Source organism: Lampris incognitus, chromosome 12 (assembly GCF_029633865.1).
Source record: "Lampris incognitus isolate fLamInc1 chromosome 12, fLamInc1.hap2, whole genome shotgun sequence".
NCBI classification, from domain to species: domain Eukaryota; kingdom Metazoa; phylum Chordata; class Actinopteri; order Lampriformes; family Lampridae; genus Lampris; species Lampris incognitus.
Genome location: NC_079222.1, coordinates 15,431,344 through 15,449,969, shown reverse-complemented (window position 1 = coordinate 15,449,969; position 18,626 = coordinate 15,431,344). Strand labels below are relative to the sequence as shown.

Below are 18,626 nucleotides of genomic sequence, written 5' to 3'. Positions count from 1 at the left end.
ATATGTTTGTCTGCCTTTCTGTTTCTATGCACTTTTCCTCTTGTCATCAATCTGTTTGCATCGCTCTCCCCAGTTTTGGAGGTGGCCCAGCAGTCAACCATCTTTACATGTGTGCAATCTGCCAGGTAGAGATTGAAGCCCTGGCAAAACGCAGAAAAGTGGAAATAGACACCTTCATCAAGGTGAGGGCCTGTGTGCTGACTGGAGTTACATGTGTGTATGTAACCTCAGTATTGTAAATGGAATTAACGTTCTTTTTAAAAAATATTTTTTGGTTATAGCTAAATAAAGAGTTCCAGGCTGAAGAGGCTCCCACAGTCATCTTGTGTATCAGCATGCAGTGGTTCAGAGAGTGGGAGAGCTTTGTAAAAGGCAAAGACAATGGTATGACACAGCAGCTCTATGAAGGAAGTTTTGCATAAAAGATGTTTTCACACCCTTTTAACATAGCTAGCGTTGGATCGGCTGAGGGAGCTGGGTCTGCTGCATCCTGTGGGTCCAAGGACCATGGCCCTGACCGTGGCTGCGGCCAAAGAGGAAACACCGAGGGCTGTCTTGACAGGATGCAGACATGGGGCAGACTAAGCTATCTGCTAGCCCATGCAGACTTGCAGTCCTGACAGTCATCCTGGCTGGCGTTTGTTCTCCTGGACAGTGAATTTTTTTTGTGGTTTCGCTATGTGTTAGTTTAGATATATGTGTTCTTGTAGTTCTTGTAGTTTTCGGATATGTGTTTTTGTCTTTGTGTTGCACTGCTCTGGGCTGGGGGAAATGATATTTTGTTTCATTTTATGTGCACACGTGCATGAAATGAAAAGACAAATAAAGTGTTTCTGATTCTGATTTCCCTGCTTCTGTTTTCTCAGAGCCTCCGGGCCCCATTGACAACAGTAAGATTGGTGTAATGAAAGGAGGACACATACAACTCAAACAAGGTAGGCCATGGTCATGGTTAATGTCGAAAAGTTGAAGTCAATATTTTTGAAGTTGTTAGCCAAGTAAGTTAGCACATCCCAAAATTTTGATCCGGTTGCAGGCTTGACATAAAAACCAAAACCAAATCAAAACTCTTACGAGCTTTTATCGCAGTATCACCGAGAGTGTCTTGACAGGCTGTATCACAGTGTGGTTTCGCAACCTGACTGCTCAGGGCTGTAGACTGCTTCAAAGGACTGTAAAGACTGCAGCAAAGATTAATGGCATGGAACTACCACAACTTCATAATATTTACACCAGTTGCTGCAAAAGGAAAGCCAAAAACGTCATTAAGGACATCAGCCAGCCTGCTCGTGTTCTGTTCCCGCTCCTTCCATTGAAAGAACGTTACTGGAGCATCAAATCCCCACCACCCTTCGCAGTAATAGTTTCTTTCCACAGACAGTCAGGTTGCTGAACAGCTGACACACCCATATGCACCTTACTTTGTTGTGTTATGTGTACTTTTCTATACTTTTCTATATTCTAAACCTAGCACAGAAAGTAAGGAAATTTGTGTTTGGCAGATTATTTCTTTGTTGTAACAATGCTTCTTGGCAATAAATCTTATATCAGGCACCTGATTGTCAGCACCTGCGGTACCAGAAGCTCAAAACAAGAGTCAATAGCAACAGCAAAATAAGCTGTTTGGCATTGGCAGAGAAGATTTGGCAAATTTTTCATGGGCGCAACCCACATACTCAGCTCTGCTGCTCATCCCACAAAGGCATGTTCCTTACAAATGTGGCACCATTTAAAAGGGAAATAAACAGGCTTTCCAACGGTATAAGATTTATTGCTAAGAAGCATTGTTACAACAAAGAAATAATCTACCAAACATACATTTCCTTACTTTTTGTGCTAAGTATATATTCTATGCTACAGTTTGTTTGTTTGTGGCGCTGCAGCTTTTAACAACTCCTAGAGACTTTCTTATTGATTTCATGGTTTGCCTGTTTTATGGGCTCTTAACCCGATCATCGATTGCTGTACTGACTCCTTGCACTCTTGGTGAAAGCCGTGTGGAGTCATCCCTCAGCTGACTGAGTTAACGGCTAACATCCACTTTCTTTTCTGTGAACATTGATCAACTGGTTTAGTATCACTACTCACCTCAAAATGATATTCGACAGCTTTCAGATGAACTCCAAAAAAAGGACTCTCGTTTATCTGAGTTTATTGACACCGCAGCCACACAGTCCAAAACGATCTCAGTTATGAACTCAGCCATCTTGGACACCATCCTCTGGGACCCATCATCTCATTGCCAGCCCTCCTCCTGCTCCACCTGGTCGGAGGTGGTAGTCAGATGTGGCAAGATAAATAGACCCCGAGCTACCTCGCCTCTGCCCATAAACCTCGCACGTCGGTTTACCATGCTATCGGCTGGTGCCATGGTTCACCCTGTTGATGCCGCCGTGGCCGTTGCTGTTCACATGGCCGATGTTGCTCCTTCCAACATGGAACGTTTCCCTGCTCCAGCTGGGACTACTCCTGCTGTAACAGCTGCTCCAGCTGCTGTGGTGGCTGACCCACCGCTGCCACCATGGGTCCTTCTGCACAGGTCCCCCTGCACTGCTTCCTGGCGTTCGGGCAGGTTGGTCACTCCCAGTCCCAATGACACTACCTCAGGCCAACAACATTTATCCCCCCCAAGACTGTCCCTGACAGCCCTGTCAATCAGTCACCCACTCCTCTCTTTCCCCACACTACCTTGATCATCAGGGATTCCATAGTCCAAAACAACCGTTTCATAACTGCGGTCACGCGCTGTTAACCTGGAGCTACTGTCCCTGACATCCTGGAGAATCTCCCAGGATTCCTTGATCCATTTCCCACAATTATGAAAGTAATAGTCCACGCTGGCTCCAATGACACTGCCCATTAGCAGTCCGGGCGGACAAAAGGTGACTTTATCCGTCTTTTTAATCTCCTCAACAGTCATGGAAAAACTGCATTTATTTCTGGCTCAATTCCCTCACTGGGTTGTGGTGTGGGGCATTTTAGAAGGATTCTCAGCCTTCATACCTGGCTCCAGTCTGTGAGTATAGCGCACAATATTGGTTTTATTCATAACTTTAACTTGTTCTGGGAGCACTCTTCTCTATATAAAAGAGATGGTCTTCACCTGAACATGCTAGGTAGTCGCATGCTTGCTGCTAATTTGCAGCATATTGTTCTGCCCTCCACACGTGATTGACTATTTACATCACACGCACCTTCCTGAACCCTCTTCTTCCCCTTTGCCCAAAACAATGACTGTCATGTCCGTTGCTCACACCAGCTCCCCCTTGTAGCATGATCATACTGCTGTTCCACCTCTTCCCATTCATGACCGTATTACCAACAGACATCATTACCCTCACCATTACCACAACGAACAAAACGTGAATCAGTCCAATCTCCATCACCTTCCTCAATCCTCACAATCTGTCACAAAGCAACGTCCTCTGAAACTGGTTTTGCTCAACACATGTTCACTCAATAACAAAAGCATCATTCTGAATGAATTTATAACTGACAGTAACCTTAATATCCTCTGCCTCACTGGAACCTGGCGTATTTCCCACTAAACCAGACCACACCCACATAATTCACATACATTGATAAACCTCGTCTTGAGGGGCGGGGAGCTGGTGTTGCTGCTGTTTACAGTAAGGACATTAAAACAACCACCATTTCCATTCCTGCTGCTCATTCTTTTGTGCACCTTGCCTTCAAACTCTTTGGTCCCACTTCCTTGGTCACTGCCGTTATCTACCGAACCCCTACGCCTAACCCATCCTTTCTCTCTGACTTTACTGATTTTCTGACCCAGTTATTTGCCATCTCACCTTCCATTCTTTAATATTCACATTGACTACTACTACTACTACTACTACTACTACTTTCGGCTGCTCCCATTAGGGGTCGCCACAGCGGATCGTCCGTTTCCATTTCTTCCAGTCCTCTGCATCTTCCTCTGTGACACCAGCCACCTGCATGTCCTCCCTCACCACATATATAAACCTCCTCTTCGGCCTTCCTCTTTCCTGGAAGCTCCATATTCAGCATCCATCCACATTTCCATCTCTATCCTTGATCGCCCTAACCTACTGCACATCCTTCCCAGCTCGGTCCCTCTGTCTAGCCAATCGGTACAAGTCCTTTTCTCCTTCATTCGTGTCTAACCTCTCATACAACTCACCATGTGCCTTTTCCTTTACCTTTGCCATCTCTCTCTTTGCTTTACACTGCATCTCCTTGTACTCCTGTCTACTTTCTTTATCTCTCTGACTATCCCACTTCTTCTGTGCCAGCCTCTTCCTCAGTATACTTTGCTGTACTTCCTTATTCCACCACCAAGTCTCCTTGTCTTCTTTCCTCTGTCCTGATAACACAACAAGTACCTTCCTAGTTGTCTCCCTCACCAGTTTTGCAGTAGTTGACCAGCCATCCAGCAACTCTTAACTACTGTCTTAACTCCTCCCTTAACTCCACACAACAGTCTTCTTTATTCTACTTCCACCATTTGATCCTTGGCTCTGCCCTCATTAACTTCCTCTTGGTCTCCTAAGTCAGCCTACAGACCACCATCCGATGCTGCCTAGCTATGTTCTCCCCTGTCACCACCTTGCAGTCTCCAATCCCTTTCAGGTCACGCCTTCTACATAAGATATAGTCCACCTGTGTGCACTTTCCTCCACTCTTGTACATCACCCTGAGCTCCTCCCTCTTCTTGAAATATGTATTCACCACAGCCATTTCCATCCATTTCACAGAATCCACCACCATCTGTCCTTCCACATTTCTCTCCTTGATACCCATCACCTCCTCATCACCTCTGTTCCCTTCACGAACATGCCCATTGAAGTCAACTCACTCCAGAAATCTTCTTTCTCTTCCATCTCACACCCAACTTGTGGGGCATATGCGCTGATAACATTCATCATTACTCCTTTGATTTCCAGCTTCATAATCACTCTGTCTGCCACTGTCTTCACCTCCAGCACACTCTTGACATACTCTTCCTTCAAGAATGACCCCTACCCCATTTCTCCTCCTATTCGCACCATGGTAGAGGAGTTTGAACCCACCTCCGATGCTCCTGGCCTTACTCCCCTTCCACCTGGCCTCTTGCACACACAGTATACCTACCTTTCTTCTTTCCATCATATGAACCAGCTCTCTCTCTTTACCAGTCATAGTGCCAACATTCTAAGTTCTGACTCTCACCTCCACACTCCTACCCTTCCTCCTCTCCCGCTGCCTCTGGACATGCCTTCCCCCTCTCCTCCTTCACCTAACAGTAGCATAGTTTCCACCGGCACCCTGCTGGCCAACAGTACCAGTGGTGGTCCTTGGTAACCTGGTCCTCATCTGATCCGGTATGGAAATCCAATTTATGAGCCACATATTTGATTTGGCAAAGATTTTACTCCAGAGGCCCTTCCTGATGCACCCCCCCCCCCCATTTATCCAGGCTTGGGACCGGCACTAAGAATGCACTGGCTTTTGCATCCTTAGTGGCTGGGTTATATTCACATATTCACATTGATGACACTGACTGTAAATCTGCCATAGAATTCCTGGAACTGCTACAATGCTTCAACTTCACACAACATATCAACTTGCCCACTCAGAGTCATGGTCACATCCTGGATTTGATCTGCTCCACTGGTCTCACAATACATCAACTCTCCAGCCTCAACCACAATATCTCTGACCACCTGGCAATCATCATGGACATTAATGTCCCTATCCCCATCCCAATAGTCAAACACATAATATCCTTCAGAAATCTCGAATCTGTTTCCCCCTCAGCCTCTTGCCAGTAAAATGTCTGCCTCCTGTCACCCGCTGTCTGATAATCCCGCCAAACTTGTCAATTATAATAGTAACTCATTCTCCTCCTGTCTTGATCAGCTGGCCCCAGTTAAAACTAAAATAGTCTCATTCAAACACCCAGCTCTCTGATATACTCCTGAACTCCATCAAATGAAATGCTGTAAGCGCCACCTCGAAAGACTTTGCAAGATAACTGGTTTAACAGTGCATCTCCAAGCCTACACAGACTACCTTCAACGATACCAAGACATTCTCATCACTGCCCGGTCCACCTACTTTCACACCTCATACACTCTGGCTCCAGCAACCTTAAGGCTCTCTTTTCCACAATAAACTTCTCAAACCCAGTGACAATACCTCCAGTTCCTTCACAGTAAACAAGTGCAGCTCTTTCTTTTCATTTTTCCAATCTAAAATTGACACTATCTACAACAACCTGACCACCTCCCCCGCCCTCTCCACCTCCCTTCCCGTTTACCCCCCCCCTTACCACTCAGCCCCTGTCAAAGTTCTCCCATGTGTCCCCAATACAGCTGTCTAACTTTATGGTAGGAATGAGAAACTCCACTTGTGTTCTGGATCCCATCTCATCCAATCTTGTTAATCTTGTTAAGGACTGTTTCCCAGTTATCTCCTCACTCATCACAGAAATCATTAACTCCTCCTTCAGCTCTGGTTCAGTCTCCCATAAGCTCAAACTGGAGTTTGTCCCCGGGTGGCTGACCACGGCTCCTAGCTACATGGCTGCCCAGTGTTTCCAGTGTGTGTGCTGGGATGGGTTAAATGCAAGGGGGGGGGATTTCCCCACGGGGATTAATCAAATACATCTTCTCTTTCTTTTTTTTGGATTTCCCCCCTATTTCCCCTCAATTGTACTTGGCCAATTGCCCTGTTTTCCTAGTCGTTCCGGTCGCTGCTGCACCACCTCTGCCGATCCAGGGAGGGCTGCAGACTACTACATGCCTCCTCCGATACATGTGGAGTCACCAGCCGCTTCTTTTCACCTGACATTGAGGAGTTTCACCAGGGGGACATAGTGCTTGGGAGGATCACACTATTCCTATTTCCCCCAGAACAGGCGCCCCGACCAACCAGAGAAGGTGCAAGTGCAGCATCCAGGACACATACCCATATCCGGCTTCCCACCCACAGACATGCTCATTTGTGTCTGTAGGGATGCTCGACCAAGCTGGAGGTAACACGGGGATTTGAACTGGAGAGCCCCATGTTGGTAGGCAACAGAATAGACCGCCATGCCATCCGGACACCCTAAAGTACATCTTATCTTAAACTGGCTGCTGTCACTCCCACCTTCCAAAAACCTGGACTCAACCCTGATGTCATGAACAATTTCCAGCCTATCTCCAATCTCCCCTTTCTGTCAAAAATACTGGAACGTGTTGTCACCTCCCAACTCAAAGCTCACCTCATCTCCAACGACCTGCTCAAACTATTTCAGTCTGGTTTCTGCTCACAGCACAGCACAGAAATAGCCCTCCTTAAAGTCACTAATGACCTCCTCCTCTCCACAGACTCTGGCTACCTCAGCATTCTCATCCTCCTCGACCTCACTGCAGCTTTTGGCACCATCAACCACACCATTCTTCTCTCCTGCCTTGAATCCTCCCTCAACATCACCGGTCCTGCCCTCTCCTGGCTAAAGTCATATCTGACAAACAGACAACAGTTCATCAACAGGAACAATTGCACCTCCTTCACCATGCCTCTGTTCCAAGGTGTCCCCCAGAGTTTGGTGCTCAGTCCTCTCCTGTTCATCCTTTACATGCTCCCCCTCGGTAACATCATATGACATCATGGTCTCCACATCCATTGTTATGCTGATGATGTCCAGCTCTACATCTCCACTAAATCCATGGCCCCTACAATGTATTCCAGTCTGACCAAGTGCCTCACTGAAATCAAATCATGGATGCAAGCCAACTTCCTCAAATAAATTGTAATAAATCTGATATGATCATCATTGGGTCCAAATCGCTTACCAAATTCACTCACAACTTCTGCCTTACCGATACTTCCACTGTGTCCCCCTCCCCACACATCCGCAACCTTGGAATAATTTTTGACAGCAACCTGTCCTTTGAACACCACATTAATGAAATCACCAGAAGTGCCTTTTTCCAGCTAAAAAACATAGCTCATCTCTGTCCATCAGTTTCCTTTTCTTCTGCTGAAACCTTGATCCATGCCTTCATTACATCCAGCATTGACTACTGCAACAGCATTTCCTACGGCTCGTCATCCAAAGTCCTAAACAAACTCCAGTACATCTAGAACTCTGCTTCCGCTTGCTCATCCAATCCCGCTCCAGTGACCATATCATCCCGTCCTCCAGAAATACACATGACAATAAAGTTGAACTTGAACTCGAAAAAAAAAAAGATGACAAGCTGGCAGCCATACCAACATGTACCCTGGCTCTGCCAAATGACGTAAGCGAAGCAGGTATGGGCTTGACTAGTATTTGGATGGTAGACCTCCTTGGAAAACTGAGTTGCTGCCGGAAGTAGTGTTGGTGGGCCAGTAGGGGGCAGTCTTCCCTCTTGTCCTAATAAAAAACAACAAATATATCAAATCCCAAATTCCCCAGTCTAGTGACGAGGACACTGTGCTGTAGGAGATGCTGTCCTTCGGATGAGACATTAAACTGAGGTCCCGACTCACTGTGCTCATTAAAGATCCCATGGCACTTATCACAAAGAGTAGGAGGTTCCCCAGTGTCCTGGCAAAATTCCCAACCTGGCTCTCTCCATCTGGCCACCTAATCATCCCCCCATGTAATTTGCTCAATGATTACTCCCTCTGCACCGCAAGCTGATGTGTGGTGAGCGTTCTGGTGCAAAATGACATCACCCAGGTGGTTGCTACACATTAGTGGTGGTTGAAGTGAGTTACCCCCTTCAATGTGAAGTGCTTTGGTTGTCTAGAAATGTAATGAAGAAGAAGATGATGATGACGATGATGATTATTATTATTAAGAACTCTGAAGTAGAAAAATTAAGTTTCTCAGATTCTTTACAAAAGAGTGTCTATGTTGGCAAGTAAGAGCAGGGAAGTACAATTATCTTCCCATCAATGACTGGATTGTCTAAAATTGTTTATGTGTATGTTTACCTTTAGGTGCCGACTATGGTCAAATCTCAGAGGAGACATGGCAGTACCTGTTGGGCATCTATGGAGGAGGTCCTGAGATTTCAGTGAGGCAGACGGTGGCTATAGCTGATCCTGACAGTCTACATGGAGAAAGAAAGATTGAGGCAGAGACCAGAGCACTTTGAGAAAGGAAGAGAGGCAAGACTCTGGTATCACTGTTGACCATTGGTAAGAGGGATGAAGGAAAACTAATTTTAGAGCACAGATATAGTAGATACCCACTGCTCAAATCACTGTCATTTGATCAAACCTTTTGTAATTCTGTCATTTTCCCCCCACTCTTAAAAACATCAAAGAAGGTTGAATCAGTTCATCTGGATACAACGTTTATTGACAGATACTTCATCACTCAGCTAAGTGACCTCTTCAGTCTAAACCGACTGTGGAAACGGGTCCGCAGTGGTGTAGTGGTCTAAGCATCGGCTTTGTGTTGATGCAGTTGCCCACTGGGGACCGGGGTTCACGCCCCGGTCTCGTCAGATCCAACTATGGCCGGACTCGATTAAGCAGCAATAATTGGCAGCGCTGTCTTCGGGAGGGGGGCGGAGTCTGCTTGTGTTCGTCACATGAATGTGTCTCTGGGTGTGTCGGAAAAAACAGTGGTTCGGCCTGGATTCACCTCGCCACTTCCGTGACAAGGCGTCTCCTTTGAGACTGCCGGCCAGAGAGATGCAGTTGCCGAACGCATGCAGTACGAGGGTGGGTGTTTGAATTAGAATAGGGAGCGAAAGGCCACTAAATTGGGAGAAAAAGGGAAAAATCAGAAATAAATTTAGAAAAAGGAAAAAAAAACTGACTGTGGGTGTTCCCACCCCTTATAAACAATACAGTTCAATACAGTTGCATAACGGCCAAAACCAACGATCAGTTTCATATGCAAATATGGGTGTGACCACTAACTACAGTTTCAATGGCCATGTGCACTACTCACAGAGGATTAGGGAAGGTTGCAATTACAGCAGCTGTGATTGCAACATTCTCCAATCCTTCGTGAACAGCACACATGGCCACCGAAACCCCAGCCAATGGTCACACACACACTTGCATACGAAACTGGTCGTTGGTTTCAGTCGCAATGCAACTGCATTGCAACTGTGAAAGGCACCCACAAATAAAATGCATTATTGAACTGTACTGTTTATAAGGGGTGGGGACACCCCACTGTCAGTTTAGATTGAAGATGTCACTTATGCCCCTTTTCCACTACATGGTACCGACTCGATTCGACTCGACTTGACTCGACTCGACTCGACTTGCAGAGTGTTGTTTTCCATTACTGTAACAGTACCCCCTCAGTGTAGCTGGTCTCCATTGATTTTGGTACCTGCTCCAGTTTTTTTTTTTGGAACCTCGACAAAGGTGGTACCAGAAAAGTGATAACAGTTACCAAAATGCCTGCACTTTCCAGTAATGGAAAACGAAAAAGTTGAGTCGAGTCGAGCCGGTACCATGTAGTGGAAAAGGGGCATTAGTTGACTGATGAAACGTATCTGTCAAGAAACGTATCCAGATGAATTGATTCAACCTTGTTTGATTTTCTTACCTGGATTATTGAACGTGCAGCAAGACACTCTCAAAAACACTAACTGGAACATTTGGCTCATGTTTCTTGTCTTGGAACATTCATCTTTTACCCTCACCTAGCTGACGTCAGTCCCATGAGGTAACGCGTTCCTGCTGGCCAGCAGAGAAGGAAAAAAGTCATGCATGTGGGCAAGAATAATGGAGGCACCGTCTCCCGTCAATGAACAGCTTGTAAATCTGATCTACGTTGTTTTGATTGGCTTTTGTTTTTGGCTTATTTCTGAATTTAGTTTTTTTTCTTTTCTCACCCTCAGGTCATCTGACTTGCTCTACACTCCTGCCCTCACAGGAAAATGAGGAATTTGCACCTTGGTGAAGAAGCCTTGTCATGAGCACTTTGTAAATGTAGCAACGCATTATTCTGTCGTCCCATCGCAAGAAGGCAATATGGTACCCAATTGTCATATATTGTAGTGGAAAAAGGTATTTATTTATTTATTGATTCTGATCTTTGATGTTACAGTATAGAGTAACACACCATGCCACATATCTGGCGCTGTTTTCAACTGCTATTATGTTTCAGTGGCTGCTACAGTAGTTAAGTGTCAACCTGTTAGCTGTATTTGGCTCAGACAAGCAGACATTTGGTGTCATAGACTGTGACACCGAGGTAGACTGAGTTATGGTGCTTTGCCTGATGACTGTCTTGCTTGGATATCTTCATGGAGGCTCCAACCAAGAGACATTTGACAACATGCTTTGGAAGACAGTTGCACCAACAATTTACCATTACTTTAGCAAAAAGTTGCCTCTGCTCATTGTAATGGATCTTAATGCAGTGAGAAAATCAACAAACCCAACTCTTCCACCTACCACCTTAAATAAACAGTGTAACCTTAATAATCTGAGCCCCTAAGGAATGGAATTTGGTTTAGGCAGTGAAATGTTATGATGACTGAACTGTACCAAAATATGTCTTTTTTGCATGCTCAATAATCCAAGTAAGAAAATCACAGAAAGATGAATCAGTTCATCTGGACACATGTCCAGATAAGCTGGGTTAAAATTAAATCTCAGGCTGTAGCACATTTCACCGACCACATTAACTTAGTGGACAACCACATCAAGTTCACCAGGGAGGTTGTGAAAAATGACAGGTTAGCCTTCTTAGACTGAAATTGCAATTGGTGATGGGGGACATTTGATTGTTGATGTTTACCATAAACCAACACATACTTATCAGTACTTAAGGTTTGACTCTCATCATCCACTGGAGTACAAACTAAGAGTCATGAGGATGCTGTACCACCAAACTGGCAATGTCCCCACCGACACAGCGGCCGGGGAAGGTGGAGAAATCCCACATTAAACAGGCCCTGGTTAAGTGTGGTTATCCTAACTGGGTGTTTGTCAAAGCCAGGAAGATGCCCAAACAGTGCACCAGCATATCGAAGAGAGGAGAAGGACAACAGCTGCCTAAGCATAAACCAATGGTGATTCTGTATGTGGCGGGAGTGTCAGAACAGTTGAGATGCGTATTTTCCAAACATCGCATCTCAGTTGCTTTCAAACCCCAAAACAAGCTGCACCAGAAATTGGTCCACCCAAGGATCGAGTCCCCTGGCACAGACAATATAGTGTACACTGTTAAGTGCCAGGAAGATGGTCTGATTTGTACACTGAGGAAACCAAACAGACGCTGGCCAAGAGGATGGCACAACACAGAAGAGCTAACACGTCAGGCCAGGACTCTGCAGTCTACACCCATCTACAGGCCAGTGGCCACTCTGTCAAGGATGGGGATGTGCACATCCTTGATAGGGAGGAACGCTGGTTTGAACAGGGAGTCAAAGAGGCCATCTGTGTGACGAGGGGATGACCGTCACTGATCCGAGGGGGGTGAGGGGGGCTAAGAGTACATCTGTCGCCACCTTACAATGCTGTGATTGCAACCATTCCCAAATCCTCAGTGAATAGTACACATGGCCATTTTAACTCTAGTTAATGGTCACTAAATTTGCATATGAAGCCGATCATTGGTGTCGGTCGTTATGCCACTGTATTGTTTATAAGGGTGGGGATACCTTCAGTCAGTTGAGCCTGAAGAGGTCAGTTAGATGAGTGACGAAACGTATCTCTCAATAATCTTGTGTCCAGATGAACTAATTCAACTTTCTGTGTACCAAAATATCTGTGCAACTGCATTCATGCTATGAAACACGCATGCACACATACTCCAAAAGATCATTTTCATTCTAATTGCATGTAACTGTCACACATTCTTTCTTGACTGGTAGGGACAAATAACAAACAGGATGCTGTTACCTTTCAGGTATCTGTTTCACTTGGATATTTTGATAATAATGTTGATGGAAAAATATGGAAGTATGCTTGGATTTCATCCATTGAGAACAGGGATACATACACACAGTTGGATGATTTTATTGATATGCAGAAGTGCAAACAGAATACATTTCAAAATAAACCATTTCCTCTATAAAAAGATGAGAAAAATGGCCAGTTACAACTGTTCTCTCTATTCAAAATCCAGTGCTACCAATAAAACATCAGGTGAATAGGGTGTAAATGTGGAGTTTTTAGCTCTCTACATGAGGATAATCAAGAATACACTTCTGTCAGAAATGGTTTGCTCTAATTTTGAAGTGGGCTAGTCGAAGAGTTTTTGGGAGCAAAGATTTGTCCAGACCACTGGCTTGTTGGCTTTTTTTAAGTACTAAAGATCTTTTGTTATTGTTTACAAATGTTATGACGTTGTACTTTTTGGAGCGATTACCGCGCAACCAAATGGAAAGCAGTGAAAATATCATCAACTTTTACACCAAGGCCATTCGAAAGAGAAATTTTGTTTAGATGAGACTTGGCACAAACTGTACATGACCACTAATACACTGCCAACTCAAGATGGGAGGGGGGGGGTACAAGACTAATGAGCATAATGCATTTGACAGGGAGTGGAATATGAATATTTTGATTTTGATCAAAAATCACAATTATTTTAAATGACAATTGGGAAATTTCATCTATGTTCATATACTTGGGTTTATTTTAGTATCCCTAAATATTTTGTTCATCATGCTTGTGCGGTGAAGTGGTTGGCCAGAAGTTGTGATGAATAAGGTTTGATTATATTAAGGACAATAGGCTGAGGCACTCGTTAAAAAGTGACGGACAACATGATGGCTAAGAGATTTATTTGTGCAGTCTATTCTTACTTGAAAAAAAAGAAAACATGCAGACTTAAGAGTGTACACTAGCTCTGTAGTGGCTGCTTATCAGAGTTAAAAAGACAGTGCTGGGCATCCGGGTAGCGTAGCGGTCTATTCCGTTGCCTGCCAACACGGGGATCGGCGGTTCAAATCCCCGTGTTACCTCTGGCTTGGCCACAGACACAATTGGCAGTGTCTGCGGGTGGGAAGCCGGATGTGGGTATGTGTCCTAGTCACTGCACTAGCACCTCCTCTGGTCGGTCGGGAGCATGTTCAAGGGGGAGGGCGGACTGGGGGGGCATAGTGTGATCCTCCCATGCGCTACACCCCCCTGGCGAAACTCCTCATTGTCAGGCGAAAAGTAGCGGCTGGTGACTCCACATGTATTGGAGGAGGCATGTGGTAGTCTGCAGCCCTCCCCGGATCGACAGAGGGGGTTGGAGCAGCGACTGGGAAGGCTTGGAAGAGTGGGGCAATTGGCCAGATACAGTTGGGGAGAAAAGGGGGAGAAAAAAGACCGTGCTAACCTGTTCTAATTTTAAAGGAAGAAGGCATTTTTTTGCTCTGCTCATTGCTTACTTTATGCAAGACAACACCTATTTAGCAAGCAAACCTTTAGCAATAGCTTGGCAACCACTCATCGTTTGACCTGTCAACTGATGCTTGCATGTGTGGTGTATTAAATAGTGTGGGTATTCCAAATTGAATAAATTCTGTACCCTTAAACACAAAATAGTTTTAGTAATAGTTTCTATCTTGCTATAACTTCACTAGCTGCACAACAGAATAAGTTCAGCATCAGCTGCTTGCTCCGGAGTCCCTAAATGTAAAATTTCATTTTATTTTATTCCATTTTATCTTTTGGCAAGCTCACAACAAAAGCGTGTCAAGGTAGAACTGTAGGTTTTATCTTCAAACAAATTTCAACTCGGGCTGAAATTGCTTTTTAATTTTTTTTCTATTATATATTGTTGTGCTGTACTGTTCAAATTCCTGTATAAAGTTGAGGAAAAATAGATTTGAAGTCAAAACTATTTCTTTTTATAAATATGGAATTTTCCAATAACTATCAACCTCATATTTGAATAAAAAAAATGGCCCTTTCTGTCTCATTTATGAAATATTGTAATGTCTTTGCCACACAAACATGTTACCATTTTTATGAATTTGGATATTGTTTCTTACTCTATCTTGAATGATTTTAAATGAAGCGGTTCTGGCAGAGTGCCAGCCTCACATGCCAGACTAATCTCACTGTTTGTCCACATGTCTTCTGAGAATATTCTGTGTAATTACATCAAAAGATTGGTGTGGCTCATACTGCTAATACCTTTATTTATTTAATTTTTTAAAGTTCTGCTTTCTGCAGAAAGTCGAAGAGGAATTGAAGAAGCCAGATGATGATGGCGTCATTGAAACAGTCATGGACCCATGGCGAAGGGCCTGTGACTGTTTCAATGACATCTCCATCTTCTAGCTCTTTTAAGTCCTCTTCGACTTTCTGTTGCAAAAGTTGTGTAGCGACGTTATGTCGGCACAATTGCATGGCAATACAATAGAGGTGCAGTTAACCGAGTACTCTTGAGAAGTGCTTGTATTGCTTGTGATAGTGTAATGTAACACCGGTTGTAGCACTGGCAGGTAGTTTAAATTTTAATAAAAGAAACAGAGGGGCATCCGAGTAGTGTAGCTGTTCGGTTCTGGGTCCTCTCCTTTTCTCCCTGTGCACGACATCCCTGGGTTCTGTTACTCGCTCGCATGGCTTCTCTTACCATTGTTATGCCGATGACACCCAGCTGATCTTTTCCTTTCCTTCCTCTGACACACAAGTAGAGACACGCATTGCTGCGTGCTTGACTCACATCTCGGAGTGGATGGCGACACACCACCTGAAGCTCAGTGTGGACAAGACAGAGCTGATGTTCCTCCCGGGGAAAGGTTGCCTGCACTGAGACCTGACCATCACCATTGACAACACCGTGGTGACGCCAACTCGGGACTGTGAGGAATCTGGGTGTGATCCTGGACGACCAACTGTTGTTGGCTGAAAACGTTGCATCAGTTGCTCGCTCCTGCAGATTTCTCCTGTATAACATCAGGAGGATTCGCCCATTCCTGACCGACGAGATGGCACAGGTGCTCATCCAGGCTCTGGTCATCTCCTGGCTGGACTACGGCAACACCCTCCTTGCCGGTGCCTCGGCGTCGGCCATCAGACCTCTGGAGCTTGTTCAGAAAGCCGCAGCTCGTCTGGTGTTCAACTATCCTAAGTTCTCCCACACAACTCCCCTTCTCATGTCCCTACACTGGCTCCCAGTAGCTGCTCGCATCCAGTTTAACACTCTGGTGCTAGCCTACAGGGCAGTGAAAGGAACAGCTCCTTCCTATCTCCAGGCCATGGTCAAGCCCTACATCCCCGCCCAACCACTTCGCTCTGCTGCCTCAAGACGCCTGGTTGCCCCGTCGCTCAGAGGCCCCTGCTGCCGATCGACCCGGTCACGGCTCGTTTCTGTCCTGGCCCCACAGTGGTGGAATGAACTCCCCACTGAGGTCAGGACAGCGGAGTCGCTGCCCATCTTTCGGCATAGGTTGAAAACTCACCTCTTCAAGAACTACTACCCTGTTACTTGCTCTTAGCACTTATTGCATTCACTCATTAAAAAAAAAAGTCTTTCTTGCGCTTTTACTTTAGCACTGGTTTTGTTCTTAGATGCTTGTTTAGATGCACTTATGACCTCTGATGACTAGTAGTTCTCCTGATTTCCTACGTTAAATGCACTTATGTAAGTCGCTTTGGATAAAAGCGTCGGCTAAATGACTGTAATGTAATGTAATGTAGCGGTCTATTCCATTGCCCAACATGAGGATCGGCGGGTCGAATCCCCATGTTACCCCCAGCTTGGTCAGGCGTCCCTACAGACACAATTGGCCGTGTCTGTGGGTGGTAAGCCAGATGTGGATATGTGTCCTGGTCGCTGCACTAGCGCCTCCTCTGGTCGGTCGGGGCGCCTGTTCAGGGGGGAGGGGGAACTGGGGGGAATAGCGTGATCCTCACGCGCCACGTTCCCCTGGCGAAACTCTTCACTGTCAGGTGAAAAGAAGCGGCTGGCGACTCCACGTGTATCGGGGGAGGCATGTAGTCGTCTGCAGCCCTCCCCGGATCGGCAGAGGGGGTGGAACAGCGACCGGGATGGCTCGGAGAGTGGGGTAATTGGCCGGATGCAATTGGGGAGAATGGGGGAACCCCCCCCCAAAAAAACAAAACGGTATTGTGTATACAGTAAAACACATTAAGTTGTGCAGAGAAGCCTTCATGTTCAATTTTTGTTCAGGTGTTTTTTTAGATATGTTGTCATACTGTCACACTGTTGATTAACTGCGAACTTTAAGCCCCTTTGGGCATTGTAAGTGTAGCTTTTGTAGGACTAGAAATTCCTTTTGGCTGTATTACCTCACCATTTTGTCCAGCTGCACAGAGTGGTGGAACAACAAACCACTATGTTGGACATCACGTGTCAGCTGTGCAAGGCTATCTGATCATTACAGGATTAGAATGATTATGCTCCAGGTTATCTCAAAATGTTGATGTTTGTGTGTGTGTGTGTGTGTGTGTGTGTGTGTCTGAGAGAGAGAGAGAGAGTCCGTACAAATTTACATCTTGTGTTTAGATACAGTCGCTTTAATATTCGGGCTGAAGTCATTTCATTGTGAATGAACGAGGCTTTCTATGGATGAGCCCTATAGCTCCGGGTTCTCTCCCTCCCACACAAGCTCCACCTGCTGTTCTGCCGAGGTAGTTACACTCTGGGTTCAGATAACCAGTTTCTGTTGTTTAAACTTTGTTCATGGGTTTAAAAAAATGCGTCAACAGAACATTCATAAAAGTAGAAAGGTAGGGACATCTGGGTGGCGCAGCGGTCTATTCCGTTGCCTACCAACACGGGGCACCGCCGGTTCGGATCCCCGTGTTGCCTCCGGCTTGGTCGGGCGTCCCTACAGACACAATTGGCCGTGTCTGTGGGTGGGAAGCCGGATGTGGGTATGTGTCCTGGTCGCTGTACTAGCACCTCCTCTGGTCGGTCGGGGTGCTTGTTCGGGGGAGAGGGGGAACTGGGAGGGAATAGCGTGATCCTCCCACGTGCTACTACGTCCCCCTGGTGAAACTCATCGCTGTCAGGTGAAAAGAAGCGCCTGGAGACTCCACATGTATCGGAGGAGGCACGTGGTAGTCTGCAACCCTCCCCGGATCGGCAGAGGGGGTGGAGCAGCGACCGGGACGGCTCGGGAGAGTGGCGTTATTGGCCGGGAGAAACAAGGGGGAAAATGCCCAAAAAAATAATATTTATATTGAAAAGATAGTCATTCCCTTAATGAAAAGACACAAAATATAAAAAGTAATATTTTGCAAAACAGTAGTTAGAAAAATAAAACGACACAAAAAAGAACACAACAAAACCTAAAACATTTGTCTGTTTAAGGTAAACAGCAATATAGCATCGTGCTACAGTAAGCACAGTAGCGTTACCTTTCTGAACTCTAAGAGGTTTCACAGTCAGGCACATGTTGGACATTTATCTTACATACTGAAAGAATGGACCCCCTATTTTGCAAAAATTATTTAGGGGAGCTTCATTTAAAAAAATCTATTTTCTTCTAATTCAAGGTAATGAAAGGGAGATACTGTTGATTTCCAGTTGACTAATATTAGTTGTCTAGCCGGAGGGTTGGGGAAAGCTATGACATTTTTTAGACATAGAAAGGGAAGGTAATGAGCGGAAGATCCTAAACACTGTGCACCAGTTGCATTCAGCTCAATTTCTTTGGTAATAATCTCTGATTGAGGAACAAAATCTCTGTGGAGTAGTTACAGTGCCTTGCAAAAGTATTCAACCCCTTGACAGT

At 45.4% G+C, this 18,626-nt stretch overlaps 1 protein-coding gene across 1 annotated transcript in view; it reads left to right on the top strand.

Annotated features, from left to right (window-relative positions):
* usp20 (ubiquitin specific peptidase 20) overlaps window positions 1-15,355 on the top strand; it is a 50,824-nt gene extending 35,469 nt beyond the window's left edge. The window contains exons 21-25 of the mRNA XM_056290248.1: window positions 74-182; window positions 282-384; window positions 867-935; window positions 8,941-9,141; window positions 10,812-15,355. Coding sequence (XP_056146223.1) covers window positions 74-182; window positions 282-384; window positions 867-935; window positions 8,941-9,098 — 439 coding nt within the window. The 3' untranslated portion in view covers window positions 9,099-9,141; window positions 10,812-15,355. The remainder of the gene's footprint in view (window positions 1-73; window positions 183-281; window positions 385-866; window positions 936-8,940; window positions 9,142-10,811) is intronic.
* Window positions 15,356-18,626: the final 3,271 nt, after the last annotated feature.